This window comes from Clytia hemisphaerica, unplaced genomic scaffold, assembly GCF_902728285.1.
Source record: "Clytia hemisphaerica strain Z4C2 unplaced genomic scaffold, Clytia hemisphaerica genome assembly, whole genome shotgun sequence".
Taxonomy (NCBI): domain Eukaryota; kingdom Metazoa; phylum Cnidaria; class Hydrozoa; order Leptothecata; family Clytiidae; genus Clytia; species Clytia hemisphaerica.
In genome coordinates this window covers 703,878-726,214 of record NW_027103262.1, presented here as the reverse complement: position 1 = coordinate 726,214, position 22,337 = coordinate 703,878, and the positions used below count along the sequence as shown (strand labels likewise).

Sequence of the window (22,337 nt, the reverse complement as noted above, 5' to 3'; positions counted from 1 at the left end):
TTTTCTATTTTTCCTTTTTTTTTGCAAAAGTTCTTAATTTAAGTATTTGTCTCTTAATTAAGTATTTAAATCTCTCTGAAGACAAAGTCATAAAATTTCATTTATTTTTTAACTGAACATAGATTCTGTCCTTTTAGGTTAAGATGAAATTAAATTAGGTATCATTATGAATACGTAGCCAAGAAATCAATCAAGTGAGGAAGTTCGGGGAAATTATTAAGAAAAATGGATGAGCAGATGATTCGTCTTTTGGCAATGGGGGATACCCCAGAAGCTCAACAACATGTAAGCAAGATCCTACTATCTTCGTTTGTTTTGTTTTTCTTGCTTTTATAAAATGATAACAAATTTGATTAGAAGTAGGTTTCTCTCAGTCTTAGTAAAATTTGTTTGACATTTTTCAGATTTTGTCATACTTTGATGAATTAAAAAAGCAAGACAATGGATGGCAGATCTGCTGTGAAGTTTTGACACAAAATAGAGTGGAGTAAGTATATTCCTTGATCATTAGCATGGCTTTATATCATTAATAATAGCATTTTAAAGTCAGCTCTAAAGAAATGAGCAGCTTGCTTTTGTGGGAAAAAGATAGCATTAAAAGTAATAACTATGCCCTAGACATAATTTTTGAGTGGCATTTTATAGCTACTCTTATCTTTGAATGTTACTTGTTTTTGATAATGTATTTTAATTAGGTGCAACTATCCTTAAAAATAATACCTGATTCAACAGTCATTTTATTTTATTTCAGCGATGAAAGGGTCAAATTTTTCTGCTTGCAAGTATTGGAGGCACATATTAAAACTAAGTAAAATTTTTTTTTGTAAACGTGTGACAAAAAGTTGGTAACTGCTCCCCCTTTTTAAATTAACTTTAAAAATTTATTACCTGCCTTCTTTGGTTTTCAAAAATATCTCATAATCCCCTTCAGAAAGGCATAGTCTGAATGTGTTTGAGTTTTAGATTCCAAATAGACTTTTTCATAAAATTACGTCACAAACATCACTTGCCTCGTATTCAAACGATTACCATTGTGATTATATCCCTTGAGACATTAAATAATTTTTTTATGAATAGAAAGTAGTTTTAATTTCACCTTGGCAACAATTTCAAAACGAGGCAAGTGATATTCGTGTCGTAATTTATGAAAAGGTCTATCGAAATTGCTTGTTTGAATTTTGGTTATATTCATTTTGTATATTCATTCTTTCTAGGCCTTATAACATTTTCTAATTTATAGATTTTGAGATATTTTGAAATATGAAATGTTGGGGGTCTGTAGAAAAATCTCTTTCAAACATACTTTTAGATATGCATCATCAGACCAGACACAGCAAAATGCTTTCAAGTTATGCCTCCAACAGTGGTACCAACACTGTTGTCAAAGTGCACAGAAGACTTTTATTCGCAACAAAAGTGCTCAACTTTTCTGTTTAATATTTGTCCAAGAATACCCTCAAAAGGTATATTACACTTATCTCCTAAGATATAAAATAAGAGGATAATACCTTATATTCCCAATTAATGTAAGCATAGCAGGAAAGCAAAAATTCCTATTTGAAACCACGTCAAAGAAGCAGTCTCAAGGCTTTTGTGTTTTTCATGCTTAGGCAAAATACTTGAATCTTATGAAACTGCTGAACATTCGAATATGTTTCTGGATTTGCCTTAAGTTGAGAAAATTATCCTTATAATGTTTTTTTAGTGGAACAGCTTTTTCAATGAAATGTTATCTCTTGTGGGAGCTGGTCCACTTGGAATTGACGCTTACCTTCGAGTTCTCGTAGCCATTGACGAGGAAGTTGTTGCTCGCCAAATCAATCATACAGATATTGTAAGTTTTATTGATTTTGCCTGCAGTATTTATGATATAATAATGTTGGTGACCATTTGTCTTCAGTCTTAGTTCATGCTTTTGTTGATGGTTTAGGATGGAGAAAAGAAGGGCATTTCTGATGTTGTTGTTGCAGGCATCGAAATAAGGGATAGAAAGTGCATCGCAATTTTTTGATAAGCATGATTTTGCATCCTAAAATGGATCAATTTTCAATTTTTAGCTTGTAAGTAATCCAAAAACTCATCGCGAATTGCGAAATGCGATACGCTAATTCGATCCCTGTGTTGTCTATTGAATTATCATATTCCCACACAGAAATGGGAGACAACAAAAGAAATAATTGGTTAAAGGAAATTTTACACTAGGCTTAAAATTTTACACTTTTTATGCAAAGAAACAAAACAATTGAGTGATAAGTAAAAGAAAATTAATTTTTGATTTGTTCTAGGAATTCCAAAGGAATACGGCCATCAAAGATAGAATGAGAGATCATTGTGTTACGGACCTAGTGGAATCTTGGTTTCAAATTTTGAACCTGCCAGATAAAGATTGTGAATCCTCAATAAAATGCATGTGTTTTCAAGTCATTGGTGCTTACATCTCTTGGATTGATATCAATCTCATTGCTAATGATCGTTTCATCAGGTATGTTTATCAATATTTCAAAGACTTGGTATCCAAAATTAATGTTGTCTTTAAATTGTAAAATGTTTTATCAATATCCTGAAACCCCATCGATTTAGAAAATCTTTAATTAGTTTGGTGATGTGATATATCCGTTAAAGACCATCAACGCCTTTTAACTTACTCATTCGCTCGAGATTCATCTACTTCCTTTTTATTTCAGCAAAATCCTCGAATTTTTGAGCCATGAAGAAATCAGAGAAAGTGCCTGTGAATGTTTACAAGAAATTGTAAACAAAGGTATCTATTTACTTTTCCATGGAACTAGCCACCAATTACTTGTTCTATGCTACATAAACCCGCCAAACAATTTCAGTGTCCTTATTTTTCCAGAAAATGTAGTTAGACTCATCGATAAAAATCTTAATCAATAAAGTTTTTTATATCTTTTTTGCAAATCTTTCAGGGATGGACTCTGCTGGTAAAACAAGACTGGTGGAGTCGCTATCTGACGTTCTAGTTAAGATTGGTGTGATGGATGTCTCAACAGAGGTATAATAAACAATTTCATCATCAGTATCATACCTATGTTCTAGCTGCCTTTTTGTAATGGAACCTTTTCATCTAGATTCTCAGCATAACTGAACCAGATTAATATAATGAAGGGTATTTTTTAGGACCGAGATAAAGATTTCTACTCTGATTCTTTTATAAAAGCAGATCATTAAAAAAAAAAAAAAGGAAATGTAATTAACCTGCTAAATTTTTACGATTAAAATTCTTTTTTCATTTTCTTCGTGTTCTAATAACATTTAGAGCTCCCTTTTGAAGTAAATTATGTAAACTCTCCAAATGTTATGCCGCAGGAAATGGATGTTGAATTTTTGATCAAATTATCAACACTATTGAATCGAATGGGTGTTCAACTTATCCTCAGTTTTAACAAGTAAGTTTCATCATTGTTTTATTCTCTTTGTATATGATACATTCTAGATAGAAATAGTAGATCACTCAGAAGTAACAAGGATCCATACCGGATTCAAGACACCCCTCTGGTTAACATGTCTCCATGTCTTTTATTAACTAACAATTTTTGTAAAGTGTTGTTATCCTAAAATGGTTCACCAAATTTTGTCTTAGTGGTTGCCAAAAAGTAGTAATCAATGGCATCAACTGCTTTTTTTGTTTTTTGTTTTTCAAATCTATCAGTCTCAGTTTTTTCATATAAATAATTTTCTTTTCATGAAGGTTGACAAAGGAAGAAAGTGCTACCAACTTGAAGATGGAGATATTGCAGGCCATTGACAAAAAGATTGGATACATGATAAGGTTAGTATGTTAACTCGCTTATTTAAGCTACTATTATTTAAATCTTTCTAAAATTCAAGTTGATTCTCAGTCAAGAAGAAGTCGATGCAAAATAGTCTTTTTAATATTATGATTTCTCTGTAATTCGAACTGATTCTAATTGGACAATTCGAGTTCTAATTTAGAGAGCAAACCATTTGATAAAGGCACAAAGCTACTATAATCAGTATCATTCTGTTTTTATTCCTTCAGATTTCTTAGTGACGAAGATGATGACGTTTCCTTTGGTGTGTTTGAGTTCTGCCATTCTTATCTTGGTTTATTGAAGCAGTTGAATGGATGTAATCCACTGCAAAGTCAAGGAGAACATATCAAGAAAATTTTACATGTTATTCTGAATAAGATGAAGTATGATCACGAATACAACTTTGATAGAAAGGTATCCTATTGTTTGGCTGTTAATTTATAACTATCTACATGTAATTGACGCCTTCTATGGATTAAAAAACCCTATCTCAATGGTATGCTGTTACTAAAGTTTGTTATTGAAAATCTGACTACTCAATGCCTCTCATAAACAAATCTGAATCACAAATAGCCAAACCTCACAAATCACAAACATTTTAGCCTACAACTTTTTTTCCAAGAACTTGTTATCAAAACCAAAGTAAAATCATCAACAAACCCATAGGTTTGGCTATTTGTGATTCAGATTTGTTTATAAGAGGCATTGAGTAGTCAGATTTTCAAGAGGATTTCATTTCCTGAGGATTTCGTCAATTCCCAGGATCCAATCTGAGGCTTTTTGGAACTGCCTGAAGTTAAAGGTACATTCTGACAATATCCAGAAATTAAACCCTGTCCAGCTTGCATCTATTCATAGTGTCCTCCAGGGTTTGTTCCCCCCACCAAATTCTTGATTTTTCTAAATCTCCCCCCTCTTTTTTTTCCCCCTATGACTTTTCAGTTTTTTAGTTTCCCCCCTCTTTTTTGCTTCCCCCCGGAAAATTCTGAAAATATCATTTCCCCTCCATATACCCGTATAAATTTCTCAAATTTCAACCTGACACAGACGTAAAATTTTGCTGCAAAAGGAATACTAGACAAAATAGAACGAAAATTGGTTAATTTTCAATCATGATCTAATCACATGATATCATGTGGACTGACCTTGGTTGCTGAGATAAAATTGAAGTGATTTCACACTCCCCCCCCCCCCCCCACCAAATTTGCCAACTATCGATGTTTTCCCCCCCCTCTTTTTTCCCCCCTTTACTATTCAAATTTTCATTTCCCCCCCTCACCCATTCAAAACTGGAAAATTGATTTTCCCCCCCCACTTTTTTTTCCTTTTTCAGGGTAAATCAGAAGAGTCAGAAGCAGAGTTTTTGGAATTTCGAAAAGAAATGAAAGTCCTTTTTGGTAATCTAGCAAAACTGGTAATAATTTTTTAATTCAATGCTCCATCATAAAACGTAGATTCTTTTCATCACTTTTTCAAGTGTTTTCAAAGTGTTCTTTAAAGAAATGTCATTAAAAGAAAAAATTATGGGCGTTCTCTTTTTTTGATGATACATTTTAACAACTGTAACAGACTGTAATGGTGTCGAAAGGTCAGCATTTTTGATAATCAGTACAGACTTTGTTGATAAAGTGCAAAATCTCTTATTCAAAATTGTACTTTTCTCCATTTATTAATTGACTGTTTTGTATGTTCTACTAGAATGGTGGTATTGTAATTGTAACTTCACGTGAATTGATCACTGCTGCTTTAAAGTAATTTTTTCAAATTTTATTGCTGCTTTAAAGTAATTTTTTCAAATTCTATCTCATACAGCTTCTAGAATGAAATTTTTAATTTTTTTCATGAACAAAGGAGCTCATGCTTTCTTCGAATTATTTTTTTTTGCTGTGTTGAAAAATTGTGAAAATGGCAAACAGTCTCTTTTTTTTACCCACCAGGTATTTAGTTTTATGGCAAGAAAAGCTTATCATTATCCAATATATCTAATAATATTTCATTTTTGGACCTACCGGGAGGTCCTTTAATTTGACCGTTGTCCGTTCGTCTGTTACAAGCTTTTCTCGGGATAGGCTCATTAGTTTCTTTTAATTTTTTGCACAATGATACAAAATAGCAATGCCTGAAAAGTGACGGAGCCCGATTTTTGAAAAAAAATTTTGGAGGGCAAATTTGGGCCAAAAACTACCTAAAAATAAGGTTTTTTGGACTTTGTGCAAAATTGCTTCATTAGTTTTTCCTGATTTTTGGCAAAAGGATAGAGTGCAAGGTACCCTAAAATGTGGCTGAAGTAATTTTTCTCGGAAAATTTTTTTTCGTCGTAAAATACGGATTTTAGTTTTTTGGGGAAATTCCCTTTTACCGTTTTCCTGTTAGCAGCTTTTCTCGGGATTGGCCCATTAGTTTTTTTTAATTTTTTGCACAATGATACAAAATAGCAATGCCTGAAAAGTGACTGAGCCCGATTTTTGAAAAAAAATTTTGGGGGGCAAATTTGGGCCAAAAACTACCTAAAAATAAGGTTTTTTGGACTTTGTGCAAAATTGCTTCATTAGTTTTTCCTGATTTTTGGCAGAAAGATAGAGTGCAAGGTACCCTAAAATGTGGCTGAAGTAATTTTTCTCAGAAAATTTTTTTTCGTCGTCAAATACGGATTTTCGCAAGTTTGGCTCAAAAACTACCTAAAAATAAGTTTTTTTTGGACTTGGTGCAAAATTGCTTCATTAATTTTTCCTGATTTTTGGCAGAAAGATGGAGAGCAAGGTTCTCTAAAAAGTGACTGAAGCAGTTTTTTTCGAAAAATTTTTCTGGCCGTAAAAATCGGTTTTTCTTATTTGGGGAAATTCCCTTATGTCATATTTAAGGAGAAAGAGCGTTTCTGGCGATTGGATCGATATTTTTTTCTGATCTTTTGTACTCTCGGGTACCTAATAGCCGGGGGGTTGGAATAAGCGGGGGGGTTGGAAAAAATCTCAAAACTTAATAAGCGGGGGGGGGGGTTGGAATAAAAATGTCCTGGGTGGAAAATTTTTGAAAAGGAGGCTAATACAGCTGAATTAGGACAAAAAAAGGGAACTTTTCAAAAACATTTTCCCAAAAATTAATAAGCGGGGGGTTGGAATAAGAATGTCCTTGGTGGAAAATTTTTTTTTCGGAAAATTAATTAGCGGGGGGGGGGCGGCTATTAAGTACCCGAGAGTACTTTGATGTAATATGGTAATCTTTAAAATCTAATGAAGCCCGATTTTCAAAAAATAATTTTTTGGGGCAAATTTTGGCCAAAATGTGCCTAAAATGGGGTTTTCTGATTTTTGAAAAATAAATCAAGCTGCTCACTACACTTTCTTACTCTCTTGCTATTTGTCCTATTTTTATCTGATTTTGATCACCAGGTAGGTCCGTTCAGCATGTTGCTTGTTTGTTTTTCAGCAATTGGAGGAACATGTCCATCCATGATATTGAACTTGCAATCTATGTCTTGTATTGTCTGGGAGAGGCTTTTCCGGTATGATTTTTTGTTCTCAAGAATAGTGTTGGAATAACATGATAAGTGATTTCAGAGCTGTCTTTCATGTAAACTGTCATAAAATTTGAGACCGCGTGAGCCAGGGGGGAATTCAATCCCACCCTTATTAAGTACACATTGTTTTGATAACACCTTTACCACAACCTTTCTATGTATTTTTTCCTACTTACGTATTTTTATCAGTGGTAAAAAAACAGTTCCATATTGTAGGTCTCTTTGAAGAATCCTTTCGTTATAATCTGTTATTCAGATCTGTGCATTCATGTTTAGAATTTGATATTTCTTTAGTTGCTTGTTATTGTTGTTATTAAGTTCATTATTTTTCAGGGTAACATCTTGTACAACGATCCTGACCGAGCAAACTTGTTTTCCGACATGATGAATCTGGTAAGAGTAACATCAAGATTTAAAGATATTCTATTTTTTGAAGGAGAACAGGAGAATTTTTCGTGTTTTTTTGCTCGAGTAGCCCTGGAGGGGGATGGATAGCAGTGATGAAAGGATTTCATGTTTTTGAAGATTAAACTTTTAAACCCTTGAAGTGAACCATATTTTGAAAAATTATTTTCGATCGCTGGTTTTCACAAGGGTTTCAAAAATACAACTGGACTTTCTCAGCCTCATTATTTTAACTAAAGAATGAATTACCGTATTACTTTGAATAAACGCCCCTCCTAAAAGGAAAATTATTTAATAATTGCCCCCCTCAAATAAACGCCCCCTTCGAAATGGGAGGAGCGTTTATTAGAAACTTGTGACATAATACTTCAATACCAGTGTTGATTGGGTTTGAAAAGGAAGATTTTAGTCATTTCTTGTAACCAGAGCAGTTTTCAATGCAATTTTAGTCTTTTAACCAAAGAAATTTTGCACTAAAATCCTGATAAAGAACTAAAACAAAGGGTATATTTGCTCTAAATATTCGACTTCAGACTAAATAATTTAATAAACACCCCCTTCGGATAAACGCCCCTCCTAAAATCGAAAAACTTAAATGAACGCCCCTGGCGTTTATTCGAAGTAATACAGTAGGTGTGACATTAACAATTCACATAACTTTTATTTTCAGTTGATTACAAGTGACGTCAGTCAACATGGCCACTGGGTCGTTCTTCATCAAGTAAGAGCCTTTCTCCTTCCATTTGAATTCATCCATTGCAATTTACACGTTCATTTTTGACTGTAGAGGTAGAGAGAGATTTGACCCCCTGTGTGGCATTTTACTGTTTTATTTACTCCATGGAAAGTGGCAAAATCAATTTTTGGGTTAAATTTTATCTTGTTTTTCACTATATTTTCCAGACTAAGCACTAAACCCTATCAATTTAAAAAGGAAATTTTTTTGCAAGGATTGAAATAACTTTACTTGTGAAATTTAGACAACCCTTGGATGTGACGTTAAAGTGTAGATTTTGATATTTAAAAAATTACATACTAAATTACTTTGTTTAATTTTTGTAGTATTTTGAGACAGTGACGCGTTATGAGCGATTCTTTGCAACGAATGCTCAACACCTACCAGCTCTCTTGGTAAGCATTGCCTCAGTAATGCCTTAACGTTTGAACAAATAATTTAGTTTTTCTTTCTTGAGGAATGTAAGTTGGGATTTGACACTCGTTTTTCCATATGATGACATTGATTCTAAGAATTTTTAAAATTTTCCACCCTAAAAAATAGAAAAAGTGACGTAGTGGTTGGAAATTTTTGACAATTCTTGGAAGACTCTCCCCATCGGAGAGTCTTCCAAGAATTTATTATGTACATATTATGAATAGTTCTTTCTATCACTATTGACCAAAGTCCATAGGCAAAAACTAATTATGTTAATAAAAATCCAGGTTTTCTTTGTTTTCAGATGTCTTTCTTGGATGAACGTGGACTGAAAAACCAAAAGGATTCCATCCGGAGTCGCACAAGCTTTCTGCTCATGAGATTTGTCAAGGCGTTAAAGTAAGTCATTGTCTTTTTGAATGTTTTTCTAGTTATAAGTAGTAAGTCTGCGACCGCAGTCGGAGACGACCCGAAGGCTCCTTTTTCGATAGCTGTCTACCCGTAGGTAGGGGAGGGTGCCACTCTTTCTCCCTGGATTTCTTCACTTACCCTTGATCCTTCTCTTAATTGCTGAGCATCAAGCAGAGAGGTATGAAGTACCATTTTTGGAATCTTTGGTATGACCCGGCTCAAAGTTGAACCCACAACCTTGCGAACCGTAGCCAGATGCTTTGGACTACGGTCGCGTCTAGTTAAAGAGTGAACTGTATTATAGTCACAAGAATTAGAAAACAAGCCCATCAATCCTGTATAACTTAAAAACATGTCATCACGACGATAAATTTTGGAAGTGATAACCCTTTCTCAACACGGTTAAGGCATGTCCCATAGCGTTGATGTCAGATGCTTTATTTTTTGAACAGGGGAAAAAAGATATAATGCAAAAACATTTTTGAACCCTTCTTTTCAGGACGCAAGTTCAACCTTTTGTGAATGATATCTTGAAACAAATTGAAGAAGTTTTGAACTTACAACATCAGGTATTAAATTACTACCTTTTGCTGTCAAATAGACCATGACACAAATTGAATCTGAATTAGTGGGGTCGTTTAGCATAATTTACAGGAAAAAAATAATATATAGCTGAAACTTTCTCCAGACCTTCTCTATAGGATGCTTATGCCTCAGGAAAAAAATCCCCTAGAATCCCACTGCTTGAACATTCCCTTTTTGGGCAATTTCTTTTTTCACGCATCTTCTGCGTGAATTATCTCGAGTTAGGGGATTTTTTTCCTGAGGCATAAGCATCCTATAGAGAAGGTCTGGAGAAAGTTTCAATTATATATTATTTTTTTCCTACAAACAGCCTGTACTTTTGTAACACGACCACACTAAATCTAGTATATTCAACCCTAAAAAGGCGAAGAAAGGGATCTATTTGAAAGAGGGATTGGTATGGAGACTCCTTTTTCTGGCTGAAATTGTGAATTTTCTGTACATACCATTTTTAGGTAATTTTTGTGTGTCTTAAGTGGTAGTTAAAAAATACTCAGTACTAATATGTCTGGCAGTTTTTTTTTGGGCCTGGAGACTTGATGGGTGGATTTTGCTTCTTTTAAACAATTTCTCTCTCGGTGATATCTGTGATGTTTTTCTTCTAAAAAGTTTATCTTTTGAGCTTGTGAATAAGTTTTGTGGCTAAACGGGGCTTTTGGGGCAGCACATGAAATAAAAAGTCGTATTTGGCTGGAATCTTAAATTTTTTGTTTCTTAGTTTTAGTTTTTAGTTTTTTGTATATATTATTCTATGAAATCTTATTTTCTCCAGGATAATGGGTGTGTTAAAGTCACTGAGAATGATAAGGTATTCCTAATATTATTGAATAAAGTTACTAAACTACTCACAGAAGAGAGAAGTTCTTGTAATCAGAAATTCTGATCAGTTTTTGGTTATCTTTAATTTTATGTGAATTCCTTTGGGTTTCAAGATAATCTGTTTTATGATAAAGAAAGGAGGCGCGCCTTTTATGCTGACAAAGCAGAATCAACACAAGAATTTCTCAAATGCTGTGCTCGCTTGGCGTGGCCTGGGAGAAGAGAAGTTTGTTCTTTAATTTGTTTCAAAATGCTTTGTAAGCAAAAATTAAGAGATGCGTTGAATGATGTCCTTTAAAAGATTGCGCTTCGTATTTCAGTATTACTTGTATGAAGCTTCTGCCATCTTGATCACGTGCTCGACATCTGGTGCTGAGGTAAGATTTTGTCGGGATTTTGTATTGAAAGTTTTGAATGTCTCGTTGCAGAGACACTTTAACTTGAGTGACCAGTCTTTTGTTTGGTAAAACTCGTTCTTTTAATTCTACTAACGGATATCAAAATGACGCTTTTTGAAAGAGAATTTTTTTCTAATTTTATTTATAACTTTTGAATGCGCGAATATTAAGTATTATTATATGTAGGCAGAAACAGTCATTAAATAATTTCTGACATACCAACTTTTACCTATTGAATATCTGCTTATTATAGCCCGTTATTAATATACTTATTATTTTCACTTAATTTACCGGTTTGCCAGAAAAGGTTATCGTTGACCTCATCTCCATCCCAATTTATGTTGCTTTTAGTGCAAGGGTTAATAATTGTAAAGTCTTTGTGTCTTCTCCTTCCATAGAAACAACAAGAGAAGATGGGAACTCTTCTATCGCCAGTCATCACTCTTTTCCAACAAATTTGTGAACAGGTATTTATGATTATGAATGAAGATTCTACTCGTTGAGATTTTTCAAATTATTCATTGTTGATTTTCTCCCTGCATTTCTTTGCAGTTTGAGATACATTTAAAAACCCTTTAATTCTACTGCAGGATCCTCCCCTGAAATATGATATTTTAATTAGTTGAAATTACAACTGACATTAAACCCGAACGACTATCGCAAATATTTTGATGGAACTTGAGGCTTATACCAGTCGGTCTCTGATTGATAAAAAAACCATTTTTGGCTTGTGGGAAGTTACCCTATTCTTCCTCAGACTCCTTTTGAAGAAAAGTATCCTTTTCATTGCCAGCTTCAAAATGGTCAATTGGATGAGATTGGACAGTTAGATGGTGCGAATCGTTTACAACATTTGATGGCATACGCAAGGTAAGAAGTACAGTTTCGCTTTATAGGGTCGTCAACGTCGCCTATTCATGATATGCATCATTGTAATGTCTTCTAACATTATATCACGGACCCAACAGCTGACTGGTTGCAAGTGACGTATTGACTGAATTTACGTCACTTACAAAACGTCACTTTTAATCAATCAGCTGTTGGATCCGTGATGAGATGTCAGAAGACATTTCAATGGTAAATATCACGTAAATATCATTTTCTTACGAGTAGATTTGAAAATGAAAGATATTCGCAAAAATTGTTATTTTATTTGTTCCTTAGTAGAATGAAAACTTTTCAGAATTTCCCTCATGTTTTTTTTTTCATTTCAGCCGTGCAAGTAAAGCGTTTTCAACAGTGCAATCGATGAAGAACAGTGGTTGTGCACAATGCTTTACCGAGGTAAGATCTTCAGTGACGGCTGAGATGTCGAATACTCACCCTTATAATTTTCGTTTGACATTAAGTTCTCCAACTTAATGCCGCAGTACCGTTTGTAATCGTACTAATTTCCATGGCATGAAACTTTGAGTATGAAATTTAGTAACTGTCATATTTCTCTTTTCCACATAGGCGCTGTCTATTTTCTTGCACTCCTTAACGATTCCAGTCCATCGAGCGATCATTCATTCAGGTGTCCGGCAATATCTCCACCGGATGATTATCTGTCTCGGACAAGATGTTCTCCCATACGTTCCAGTCGCTGTCACACATCTTTTAAAGGATTGCGAGGTAAAAGAATTAAGACCTTTGCAAAATATAGAAAGCCACTTTTAAGGGTACTAATTTTTGTGGAACTTTACTTCAGGAATGAAATTCGTGTTTTTCATGTACCTTTTTTGTTGAAATTCGTGTTTTCAACCACTTGCATTCTTATTTCATATTTTCTTTCATTTTTAAAGATGGCGGATATTCAAGACTTCATTCCACTAATCAATCAACTTATTACCCGATTCAAAGTATGTTCAGCTTAAATTGAACTCTTTTTCGTGATTCTTAATCTTCCGTACCGATACTGGTCTCAGAGCTTCCAAATTGGAACAATTTGAAGTAAATCATAATATAAATATAATATTATAATTTTAATGTAAATTGTTTTTCGTAATGAAGTCATAATTCAAAATGCCTCTAGAAGCTAAGAATATAAGATTGTCCAGCTTTAAGATTTTTTGAACACGGAGTCTTTATATTGCTAGACTTTTTGAAACCTTTCTCTACTTTACCAGAGCTCAATTTCACCATTTCTGACGGATATATTCATGCCTTTGGTTTCACAAGTATTCGCCTTTCTCCAAGCACCAACTGAAAGCAATGACCAACAGGTATACTTATTATCACAGATAAAATTCCCTTACACACTAAATAGGATTTGTCAAATTCCTTAGTCTAGCAAGCTAGACGACTAATTTATACATAGTAGAAATAAAGCAAAAAGTAATGAATGGAACAATTTTAGTTTATACAAACTAAATCCCGTATTATTGGCCCAGCGCTAGCAATAGGGCCTTTCATTAGCACTTTTCCGTCCGTGTATCTGTCTGTCCGTCTTGGTAGAAACGGCGCTTAAAACCAGTAACACACTTTTTAATTTTGCCGTCTGGAGCGGGAAAAGCTTGCTAAAGTCGGATACTGGCTATAAAAGATATATTTTCTGATTCCGCGCTCCTTCAAAACAACTTTCAAAACAAAACAAGATGGCGGTCGAAGCGAGGAGGTTGATTCATACTTTCTTGAACATTTTCTTTGCTTTAGTGGTCAAGAGACTTTTAAACCAAAGGAATTTTGTAATTATTTTTCTTTATAAACCTTTTTCAACATTCTGCCATATCTTATAGTCTTTGCTCAAGTTTTCATAAAGTTTTATGAGTGAAAATTCTACCTTAAATCACTTTCATTTTTAGTTTCTTGTTTTCAAAAAGACTTTATAAATTTTTAGGAAATAATGGCTTCTGATATAGAAATAAATAAACTGAAATGCAGCTGATGTGTAAAATTGAATAAGATTGGAACTTTTTTCTTGATGCCACATAAGAAAACAGTCACTTCTGGATCTGTAGCTGTTCAGGCTGTTAACAAGACAACGGGGTGGTCAGTGGTGGGACGTGGTATAATTTTCAAACTCAACACATAATTATTTCAAGTAAACTGATTCTGGAATTTGGTAATGGACATTAAAATGGAGCCCATGTGTAAATTGGAACAAGATTGGAACTTTTTCCATGATGCAACGCGTGAAAATGGTTATTTCTGGATCTGCCTCGTTTGACGATTGGTGGCTTGATTTGTCAAACTCGACACAGAATTATTTCAAATAAGCTGATTATGGAATCATGTTAATGGAGACTAAAATGCAGCTCATGTGTAAATTTGAACAAGATTGGGACTTTTTCATGGTTCTACACATATATTAAATAAAATGGTCATTTCTGGATCTGTCGCATTAAACGATCTGTGGCTTGATTTTTCAAACTCGACTCACATAATTATTTAAAGTATAAACTGATTCTGGAATCTGTTAATTGACACTAAAATGCAGCTCATGGGTAAATTTGAACTAGATTGAAACATTTTTCATGGTTACAATGCATGAACAGTGAAAATGGTCAATTCTGGATCTATCACTCACATTAACTGTTAACTCACATGAATTTTATTTGCCTTGAGATGCAGACCGTAAACTATTTTATCGTCTAGTTTTTTAAAGATTATTTTTCTGGTTTACTGCCTGGTCCAACTAACATGCCTGCAGGGATATTTCTCCCTGAATATGTGAGTGCACCTAATTGGTTAAAAAGTGCCCACTCACTATATATTCGCGGGTTTTTTAAAATATTTTTCTATGGGCGCGCATAGTTTATGGAAATTTTCCACATAGGACATTTTTATTCCACCCCCCCCCCGCTTATTAAAGGGGAACTAAACATTTTTTGAGGTCATGCTTTTTTTTGTCTCCAAGAACTACACAACACAGTATAACTTCGAAAAAGTATAATTTCCACTCTCAATGTCTTTCCTATTTTGTATAAAACCTTCTTTAAAAAACTTATAATTTGTTTAAAATGAACCCCCACTTTACACATGTTTGTGACGTCATATCGTTCATATTTTCTATGAATTTTGTGTATGTTCATCAACTTTAAAGCTTCATATTTCGTGAACAAGAAATAATAGGAAGATAGTAAAATCATTTTTGATTTCAGGAAGGATTCAATTTTACGTATACTAAATTTGGGGTTTTCAGCTTATTCCAATAAAAAGTTCAATTTTTTCAAGCGACTCTAAAATCATTTTCACTCGCTTGTTTTCGAAAGTTCAAACATAGTTTTACTCCGCAAAATTAAATAAAGATAAAAATGGTAGAGTAGAGCTTCGAGCGGAGCTTCGTAGTTATATTTTAATGACCAGTCAGGTCTTTCATTTGAGGGCTATGCATGTTATGTTAGCCTCCACTGATGCAAGTTACCCAATCTCACGGTACCTGAGAGTATTCAACCGGGTGAACCTGCGCCGGTTGATAGGAGACCATTCAATAAAATAAGAATTTAAAATAAAATAAAATTTCAAGCGTCTAACCAATGAGAAGTACAGCGGCGATTTTGGAAAAATTTTCCCTGTCTTCACTTTGATCCATGTCAACAGGGTCATACATTTGCTGTTTTGCACGCTCGTTTTCAACACGTTACTTTTCGCTGGGCCTTCAAGCCAACAGGCTTCTTGTTATTATTAGTATTGGTATTATTAGTATTACACGCATTATAAACGACTCCAGTCTACAAATTCCTGAGAGTTCCCAATTGTTTAAAGCCGAAAATCGTGTTGTTAGTATTTTCCGTTTCATCTCAACATTTTCGTCTGTTAATTTCTAAATCTGTAGTTGCTAACCAGAACATGGTAGACTAATCGACTCCCGTTATATTGAAAGCCCGATCCAGTCATGTAAATAGAGACCATAGATATTGTACTCTAGTCATTCTTGCATTAAAACCTGTTTTAAAATTGTCTTTTTATAAAATTGATGCCGAAACAGGGGGGGGGGTCGGTAGTAAAATCTCAGAAATATATGAGTAGTAAAAGGATTTTTAAGAATTTTTACATACCACCACCCAGACTCTTGGAAGAGGTATTTTACTACCCTGGTAGTAAAAGCTTTTGGGACAATTTGTCATGGAGACCACCTATTTTTTGGTTGCTTTTCGGACTGATTTTGCAAAAACAGCTAAAAAATGATTATTTCTGTGACACATTTTTCACGTAGTGCAAAAATTAATGTTTTTCCCTTAGAATTAAAGTCTTTTTATATTGACAAAAAATTTCGAGAATTTTTTGTTTGCAGCAAACAAAATTTTTTCAAATTATAAAAATTTTCAGATTTTTTCAGAAAAGTCATTCAGAAAATTAAAAGAATTACAAAAAATAGCTAAAATTTGCTAATTTTACCAGTTTTAACTACCCAGGTAGTAAAATTTTTTCAACATTTAACACATAGATACCACCCATTTTAGTATTTAACTACCCTGGGTAGTAAAATTTTTTTTCGATTTTTCGTCACACCACCACCGTAGTAAACGTCATTATGTCTGAGATTTTACTACCGACCCCCCCCCCCTGGCCGAAATCAAGTTTTGTGAAAAATAACCCTAAATTGGATCTTTTTTTATCGAGTTACGATTGGGTTAGAAACAACTTGAATCAAATCACAGAAATTTGGACTTTCTACTGAAGGATTTATATGGGTTAAAGAAAAGTCTCTTAGTATCTTCTGTGAACAGGCATTATTTAATTGCAAAACTATCCATTTTTTAAAGGCGTTACGTGAGAAACAACTGCTCCAACGAAGCTATTATCTTTTCATTGCCACCATCACCAATATGAGCATTTTGGAAGTCATCTCAAGTCAAGGTAAGTTGAACGGAAGAAAAGGTTTATTATTACAAAATCTTGGTATATTTTTTCGGGTCATGTTCAATGATTCAATGAATTCGTTGCCTTTGTGCATTGAATAACAAACACTCCATTGATTTTTTGTTTGTTTTGGTTTTCTGTCTATAGAATCAAACAACGTGAAAGAAATTCTTCTTTCCATCGTACATGGTGCTGTTGAAGTAGATGATCCGCAGGTAAGCTTTCATTGGGCTATTCCAGAAAAAATTTGTACCTCCTATGTTGAATATTGATAAGGTCTTTTTTAGGTGACTGCCCTGGATATTTTTTAAATTTTTTTTAGGACTGCCCTGGATTTTTTTCTCATTTTTTGGATAAGCCTGGATTTTCGACCCCCTTTTAATGAACACTGTAGGATTTTTGCTAGATTTCTAGATTGGTTTTTCGAACAACCCTTCCCACCGAACTCTAAAATCAAGTCTGAAATGGACCTACCATTGTGAGACACAGACCGGTTTCACTTTTTTAACTGAAATTATTAATTCCAGTCTTTTGTTAGAGTTATTTTTCAATTCTCTTTCATTCTAAATTTCAAAGAATGACCTTGAAATATTTGAAAAATCTTATCAATAAGTTAATCTTTTGTTTACTTGAAACTAGGTGTACCAGAAAAGGCGATTTGGAGGACTTTATAGTGATCACTATCTTTATCGTGTGACCCAGATTCTTTTTTCAATTTTGACCTTTACATTTACAACTTCAAAGATTTTTTATCCTCTACTGTTTTTCACTTTTACACCCAAATTCTTGGATGAGCTTTCATAGAGATCAGGAACGACAGCACCCTTTAACCAGGGCTCCCTTTTTCCAAACTGTTAATTTATGTTACATTGGACCTTGTGAAAATCAATAGAAAGATTAAAAACTGCTAGATTGATGTTCGATCTAAAAAATCGGATATCTTGATATATCTTTATTTCTTTAACAAAAGTGAATTTCGGTGGTACAGGACGCGAAAAAAGTTTCATTTAGTTTGCCGTCCTAAAGAGAATTTATCCTTGTTAATATAAACTTTCTTTACACTGGTATAAAACATGTCTTTTTGTTTATGTTATTGTTTTCGTTTTCTTTTTCAAGGCTCAGAAAACATGCTTCATCATTTGCAACAAATTGGTTGATAACTGGGGTAAGAACAAGTCTCGTCTCTCAATGTTTTACTTACCTGTCCAGGTAGATAGATTCTTTCAATGAATAACTGTTCTCTAATAACATCCTAGATGTTATCATACACCATTTTTGTTTACTGAAAAGTGGTACCCGCAAAAAAGTCAATACAGTGCTTGCAACTTTCCCTGAGTCAAACGGTACTTCATTAAAAGAGTTTTAAGAAAAGTAGATCTAGCGCTCTCGGGTACACCCCCACATCAATTCATAGTAATATTTGGGTTTCTTTTAAAAAAGAGCTCCGATCAATAATTTTTGTTGCCGAGATTGGAAAACCTCCTCCACGGTTCTTAAATAAACCTCAGAAGATGAATGTCTTATGGCCAAAATTGAATCCACCAGCAAACGCCCAAACGTCAATTTGCGTGCTAGTTGCAGCATGGAATATGCATTTTTTGTAGCTTATAGGAATTGACACTCGATGGATTAATTTTACAATGTTTCGATTGTTTCAAAATTTTGGTATAAACAGTCATTTCTTTAGTCCTTTATAATTACTTATTGCTTTTCTTTTGTAGGTGGTGATGAAAGTTTCAAAGAGTTTGTATACGAACACATCGTACCGGCATGTTTCATGGCCCCTCTAAAATCCACATTCAATCTGGAAGATGCTCAAACTTATTTGGTAAAGATCTTTCATATTAAGCTTGTTTTGTTAGTGGGATACTGGTTGAGATACTTTTCACCACATCTAAATCATGAAACGACTGGACACTTCAGTTATCATATCATGATAGAGTTGAAGAGTAGTTAAGCTAATTTTTCACAATTTTAAATCTTCCCCTTTTTTCCCCAAGTGAATGATTTTCTTTAACCGGAAGCAATTCTCCACCAGAAAAGGATTTATTAGATACTCAGGATATACAGGATATTATGATAGGGAATGTTTATAACGTGCTCCGAATAAACCAAAGGACACCACGTAAACTCGAAAACTCGTTCGCCCCTTCTTAGAAAATGCATTATCAAATCTTTATAACAAACTTGCTTAATAATACACCCAGTGAATATCATCAAGATAATGGCATCTTATGGTTTGTGCTGCGGGAGATCATCAAGATAACTGAGTGTTAAGCTAGGTGTATACAATGATACTGGATAAAGGCGACATCTTTTATATAACAATGCTTAACTTTTTTTGTCGTTTAAAACTTTTCCAAGGTCTATTGTTTGCATTTCTTTTCGGATAAGAAAAGATTGAAATCTCTCAAACTTCTCCAATCGGCCTTCATAGTGAGCGAATACCTTACGGTGTAAACTTTTCCCTCCAGAGAGAAACTGTACACTGTGCAGAGAAAAATGTACACTTTTTGAGAAGCAATTCCAATTTTCGGGTCAGCCCTGGGGTTGCTAAGCCTAAGCGTTCTAGCCCATTTTTTTCTGAAAAATCCACTGATATTACACCATATTCATGCTCCATGGTTAGATTACTAAAAAAGACTTAACTTTACGAGATACTTTAGGCGTACAAACTTTCGCGAGCAGAAACTTTCGCGAGGACGAAAAATCGCGAAATTCACGACATTTACTTTCGCGAATTTAACGGAAAAATATTCTTCGCGAGCATAAACTTTTGCGAATCAAGACGTAAAATTGAGAATTTTCACATGAAAAAATGGCTTAGAGTGACAAATACTTCTTGGATTGGCTTGAAACATTTGTCCTTTGACTTATTAGTCTTTTAGCAGGCTAAAAAGTGCCATAAAAGTTACATTTTATTCAAAGTTTGAAGATATACAGATTTTCTATTTTGTCAAGAATTTTTCGCGAGCATAAAGTTTCGCGAATGGCCCTTCCTAGAATTTTTAAAGACATTAACTTTCGCGGAAAGGGCCAAAATTCGCGAAAATCGCGAAAGTTTCTGCTCGCGAAAGTTTGTACGCCTAAAGTAGTGAGAGAAATTGCAAATTTGAGCCCACAAGACTTAGCAAGCTGGTTGCTTATTGCTGGTTGTTTAGAACAAATGTCAAATTTTAGAAAATGATGACGTCATCTTGACACCTTTTAACGCTTTTTACTCACATTTAGTACATTTTCAGACTTTTATGTAAGCAAAAAAGTTGGTCAGCATGAAAAATACTTTTTAACGGTATATAATATGCCTATGTTTGAAGACATCAAAATTTCAAAAGAATTCAAAATCCGCCATTTTGAAATCCCACCATTATAGAAAATGCCCTAGTCGAGAAAAGTGGCACTCAGCGGTTTTTCACTCCTAGGAACCTAATGAACTCATTTCAATCAAAAAATTCAATGTAGACGAAAATTTTGGGTCCAGTCAAAAAAACCCAAAAATCTCTTTATAAAAGTGTGCTCTAATACAGGTTCCTAATAGCAAAAGGCTTGTTTTTATTGATCTTATGTGCTTTCTTTTACAGGCACTACAAGAAATTGCGAACGTCCAAAAGACAATACTACAGAAATGGAATGTTGAATTCTTGCAATACCTGATACAGACTTATTTACCACAAAATAATTGTCCGCCTGATATGACGCAAGAGTACGCGATGGCACTCGAGAAAATGGATAATAAAACCTTCAAGAACTATCTAAAAGCGTTCTACGCCAAAGCGAAAACGTAGCACCGTGACGGGACGTAGGTGATTCGGTTAGAGATGTGCAGTACCACGTTGGTTTTGAAGTCGCACGTAAAACCGTGACTGCAATAAAAACGAAAATGTTATATAAGAAGAAAAGGAGCCGATTGAACTTCTATTTTGTGTACTTGGTAGCTAAATAATTGCGGAAGGCTATTATACACAGATATCTTAATTGAAACACTGGATGGAGCGGGTTTTTTTCAGACTATGGGTTTTGAAGCAAAATAATGCGCCATCTCATAGTAGACAACAGTGCCCTGCACTGTAAGGGTACGAATTTCTAAATTCTAACAAAAATGAAATTGTCCAGGCAAAGTTTTTTTAAGGGATTCAATCCCCTTTACCTAATTCTTTTCAAATATTGGACCAAGTACGTATTGGATCCCTTTTTAGATGCAAAATTACATAAATATATACTGTATAGAAGAATCACACCTAAATTCACAAACGAAATCTTTGTTTGATTTCAATCACTTCAGGGAAAAAGCTAGACTGCACTGTAAGGGTATTCAACTTGGCACTGTAAGGGTGCGATTTTGAACGCCAATTTTTAGCCCGCACATACCGTCAGTCCAAAATCCGACTGCCCCCCGGGCAAAAGTGATAACATTTAAATTTAAATAAGGGTCGTACACACAAAATCAATACGTCATTTAATTAAAGATGGTACATGGTTTGCATTCAACGGCAATACAAAAGCTTCATCTAGTGTTTTACATAAGATATCTGTGTTCTTGTAATGGGTGTAGGAACGATTGGAACGAGTGCAATTCTTTGAAAGAATATTGGCGCTTATTGATTAGTGGAATATATGGATGTCATTTGAAATTGACGGAATCCTCAATTTCTAACGATTCGGTTGCATTCGGCTACATTGATTATCTCTGATAAGATCGCTGTATCTTTTTTTTCAACCGAATGACTGCTTATTTTTTCGACAGCCGCCTCTAAATCTAGAAGCATCTGTCGATCGAGGGATAGGGATAGAGGAGGGCTTCTTTTCTAATTTTCATCTTTTTGAATGTCTGTTCTTAGCTAGCCAAGAGTCTTTTCATATGAGGTGGGTTCATTAAAAAGACTCTTTATAAAGTCTCTTTTTTCAATCCTAGATAGTCAGAATCACAGACCTCTACAAAAGTGTAGATACAGTGTTCAAAGTTTTTCATCTCGGACGGATTTCCGTCTTAGCGAGGTGCAAAAAGAGGCTTTCCGTCTCCAAATTCAACAAAATTTGCAAAACATGACGAATCTGGCCAGATTTGTTGTTCAAAGTCCATTTCTGTCTGTGATGAAAACGTTGCTTTGTCCACTATAAGGGCAACGAATTCAATACAAGATGCAAGTAGACTATGATTTGAACGTCCTAAAACCATAAAGAACCAGCCTCGTTATTTATCATTGGCTTCTTGGGGGACAAGCTGGAGTTTTTACAAGCTCTTATTTGAGTTGGTTGATTAAGATGTAATAAAAGAATCTTATTACTTTTTCTAAAAAACGCGTCATCTCTATCACTTCAAATGACCAATTAGTGAAGTATCTTGTAAAAACTCCAAGGCATCTCGCTTCTTGGGATAGGCCGTCTTAAAGATTTTTTATCGCTTTTTGAAATTTTACTTCCTCATTTCATAGATTATGATATTTTTTACCAAAAAAAGTTATTTCGTGTTT

General features: G+C 34.2%; 1 protein-coding gene across 1 annotated transcript; it reads left to right on the top strand.

Annotated features, from left to right (window-relative positions):
- The first annotated feature begins 135 nt into the window (after positions 1–135).
- LOC136799941 (exportin-T-like) lies at positions 136–20,746 on the top strand. The gene is made up of 32 exons (XM_067056568.1): positions 136–285; positions 405–487; positions 752–808; positions 1,310–1,463; positions 1,706–1,834; positions 2,286–2,482; positions 2,685–2,761; positions 2,928–3,013; positions 3,328–3,407; positions 3,710–3,790; positions 4,022–4,208; positions 5,128–5,208; positions 5,493–5,545; positions 7,221–7,296; positions 7,645–7,704; positions 8,387–8,437; positions 8,779–8,847; positions 9,174–9,268; positions 9,780–9,849; positions 10,638–10,673; positions 11,005–11,061; positions 11,481–11,549; positions 11,876–11,952; positions 12,297–12,366; positions 12,538–12,696; positions 12,867–12,923; positions 13,191–13,286; positions 16,770–16,863; positions 17,014–17,081; positions 17,983–18,031; positions 18,588–18,694; positions 20,448–20,746. The coding sequence occupies exons 1-32, from the start codon at positions 226–228 to the stop codon at positions 20,649–20,651; spliced, it is 2,889 nt and encodes a 962-aa protein (XP_066912669.1). The 5' UTR covers positions 136–225; the 3' UTR covers positions 20,652–20,746.
- The last annotated feature ends 1,591 nt before the right edge of the window (positions 20,747–22,337 follow it).

Coding starts and splice junctions, on each gene's coding strand:
- LOC136799941 (XM_067056568.1), top strand. CDS start 226: ATGGATGAGCAGATGATTCGTCTTTTGGCAATGGGGGATACCCCAGAA. Junction 2,762..2,927: donor ACAAGAAATTGTAAACAAAG/GTATCTATTTAC, acceptor CAAATCTTTCAG/GGATGGACTCTGCTGGTAAA. Junction 11,550..11,875: donor TCCAACAAATTTGTGAACAG/GTATTTATGATT, acceptor TTTCATTGCCAG/CTTCAAAATGGTCAATTGGA.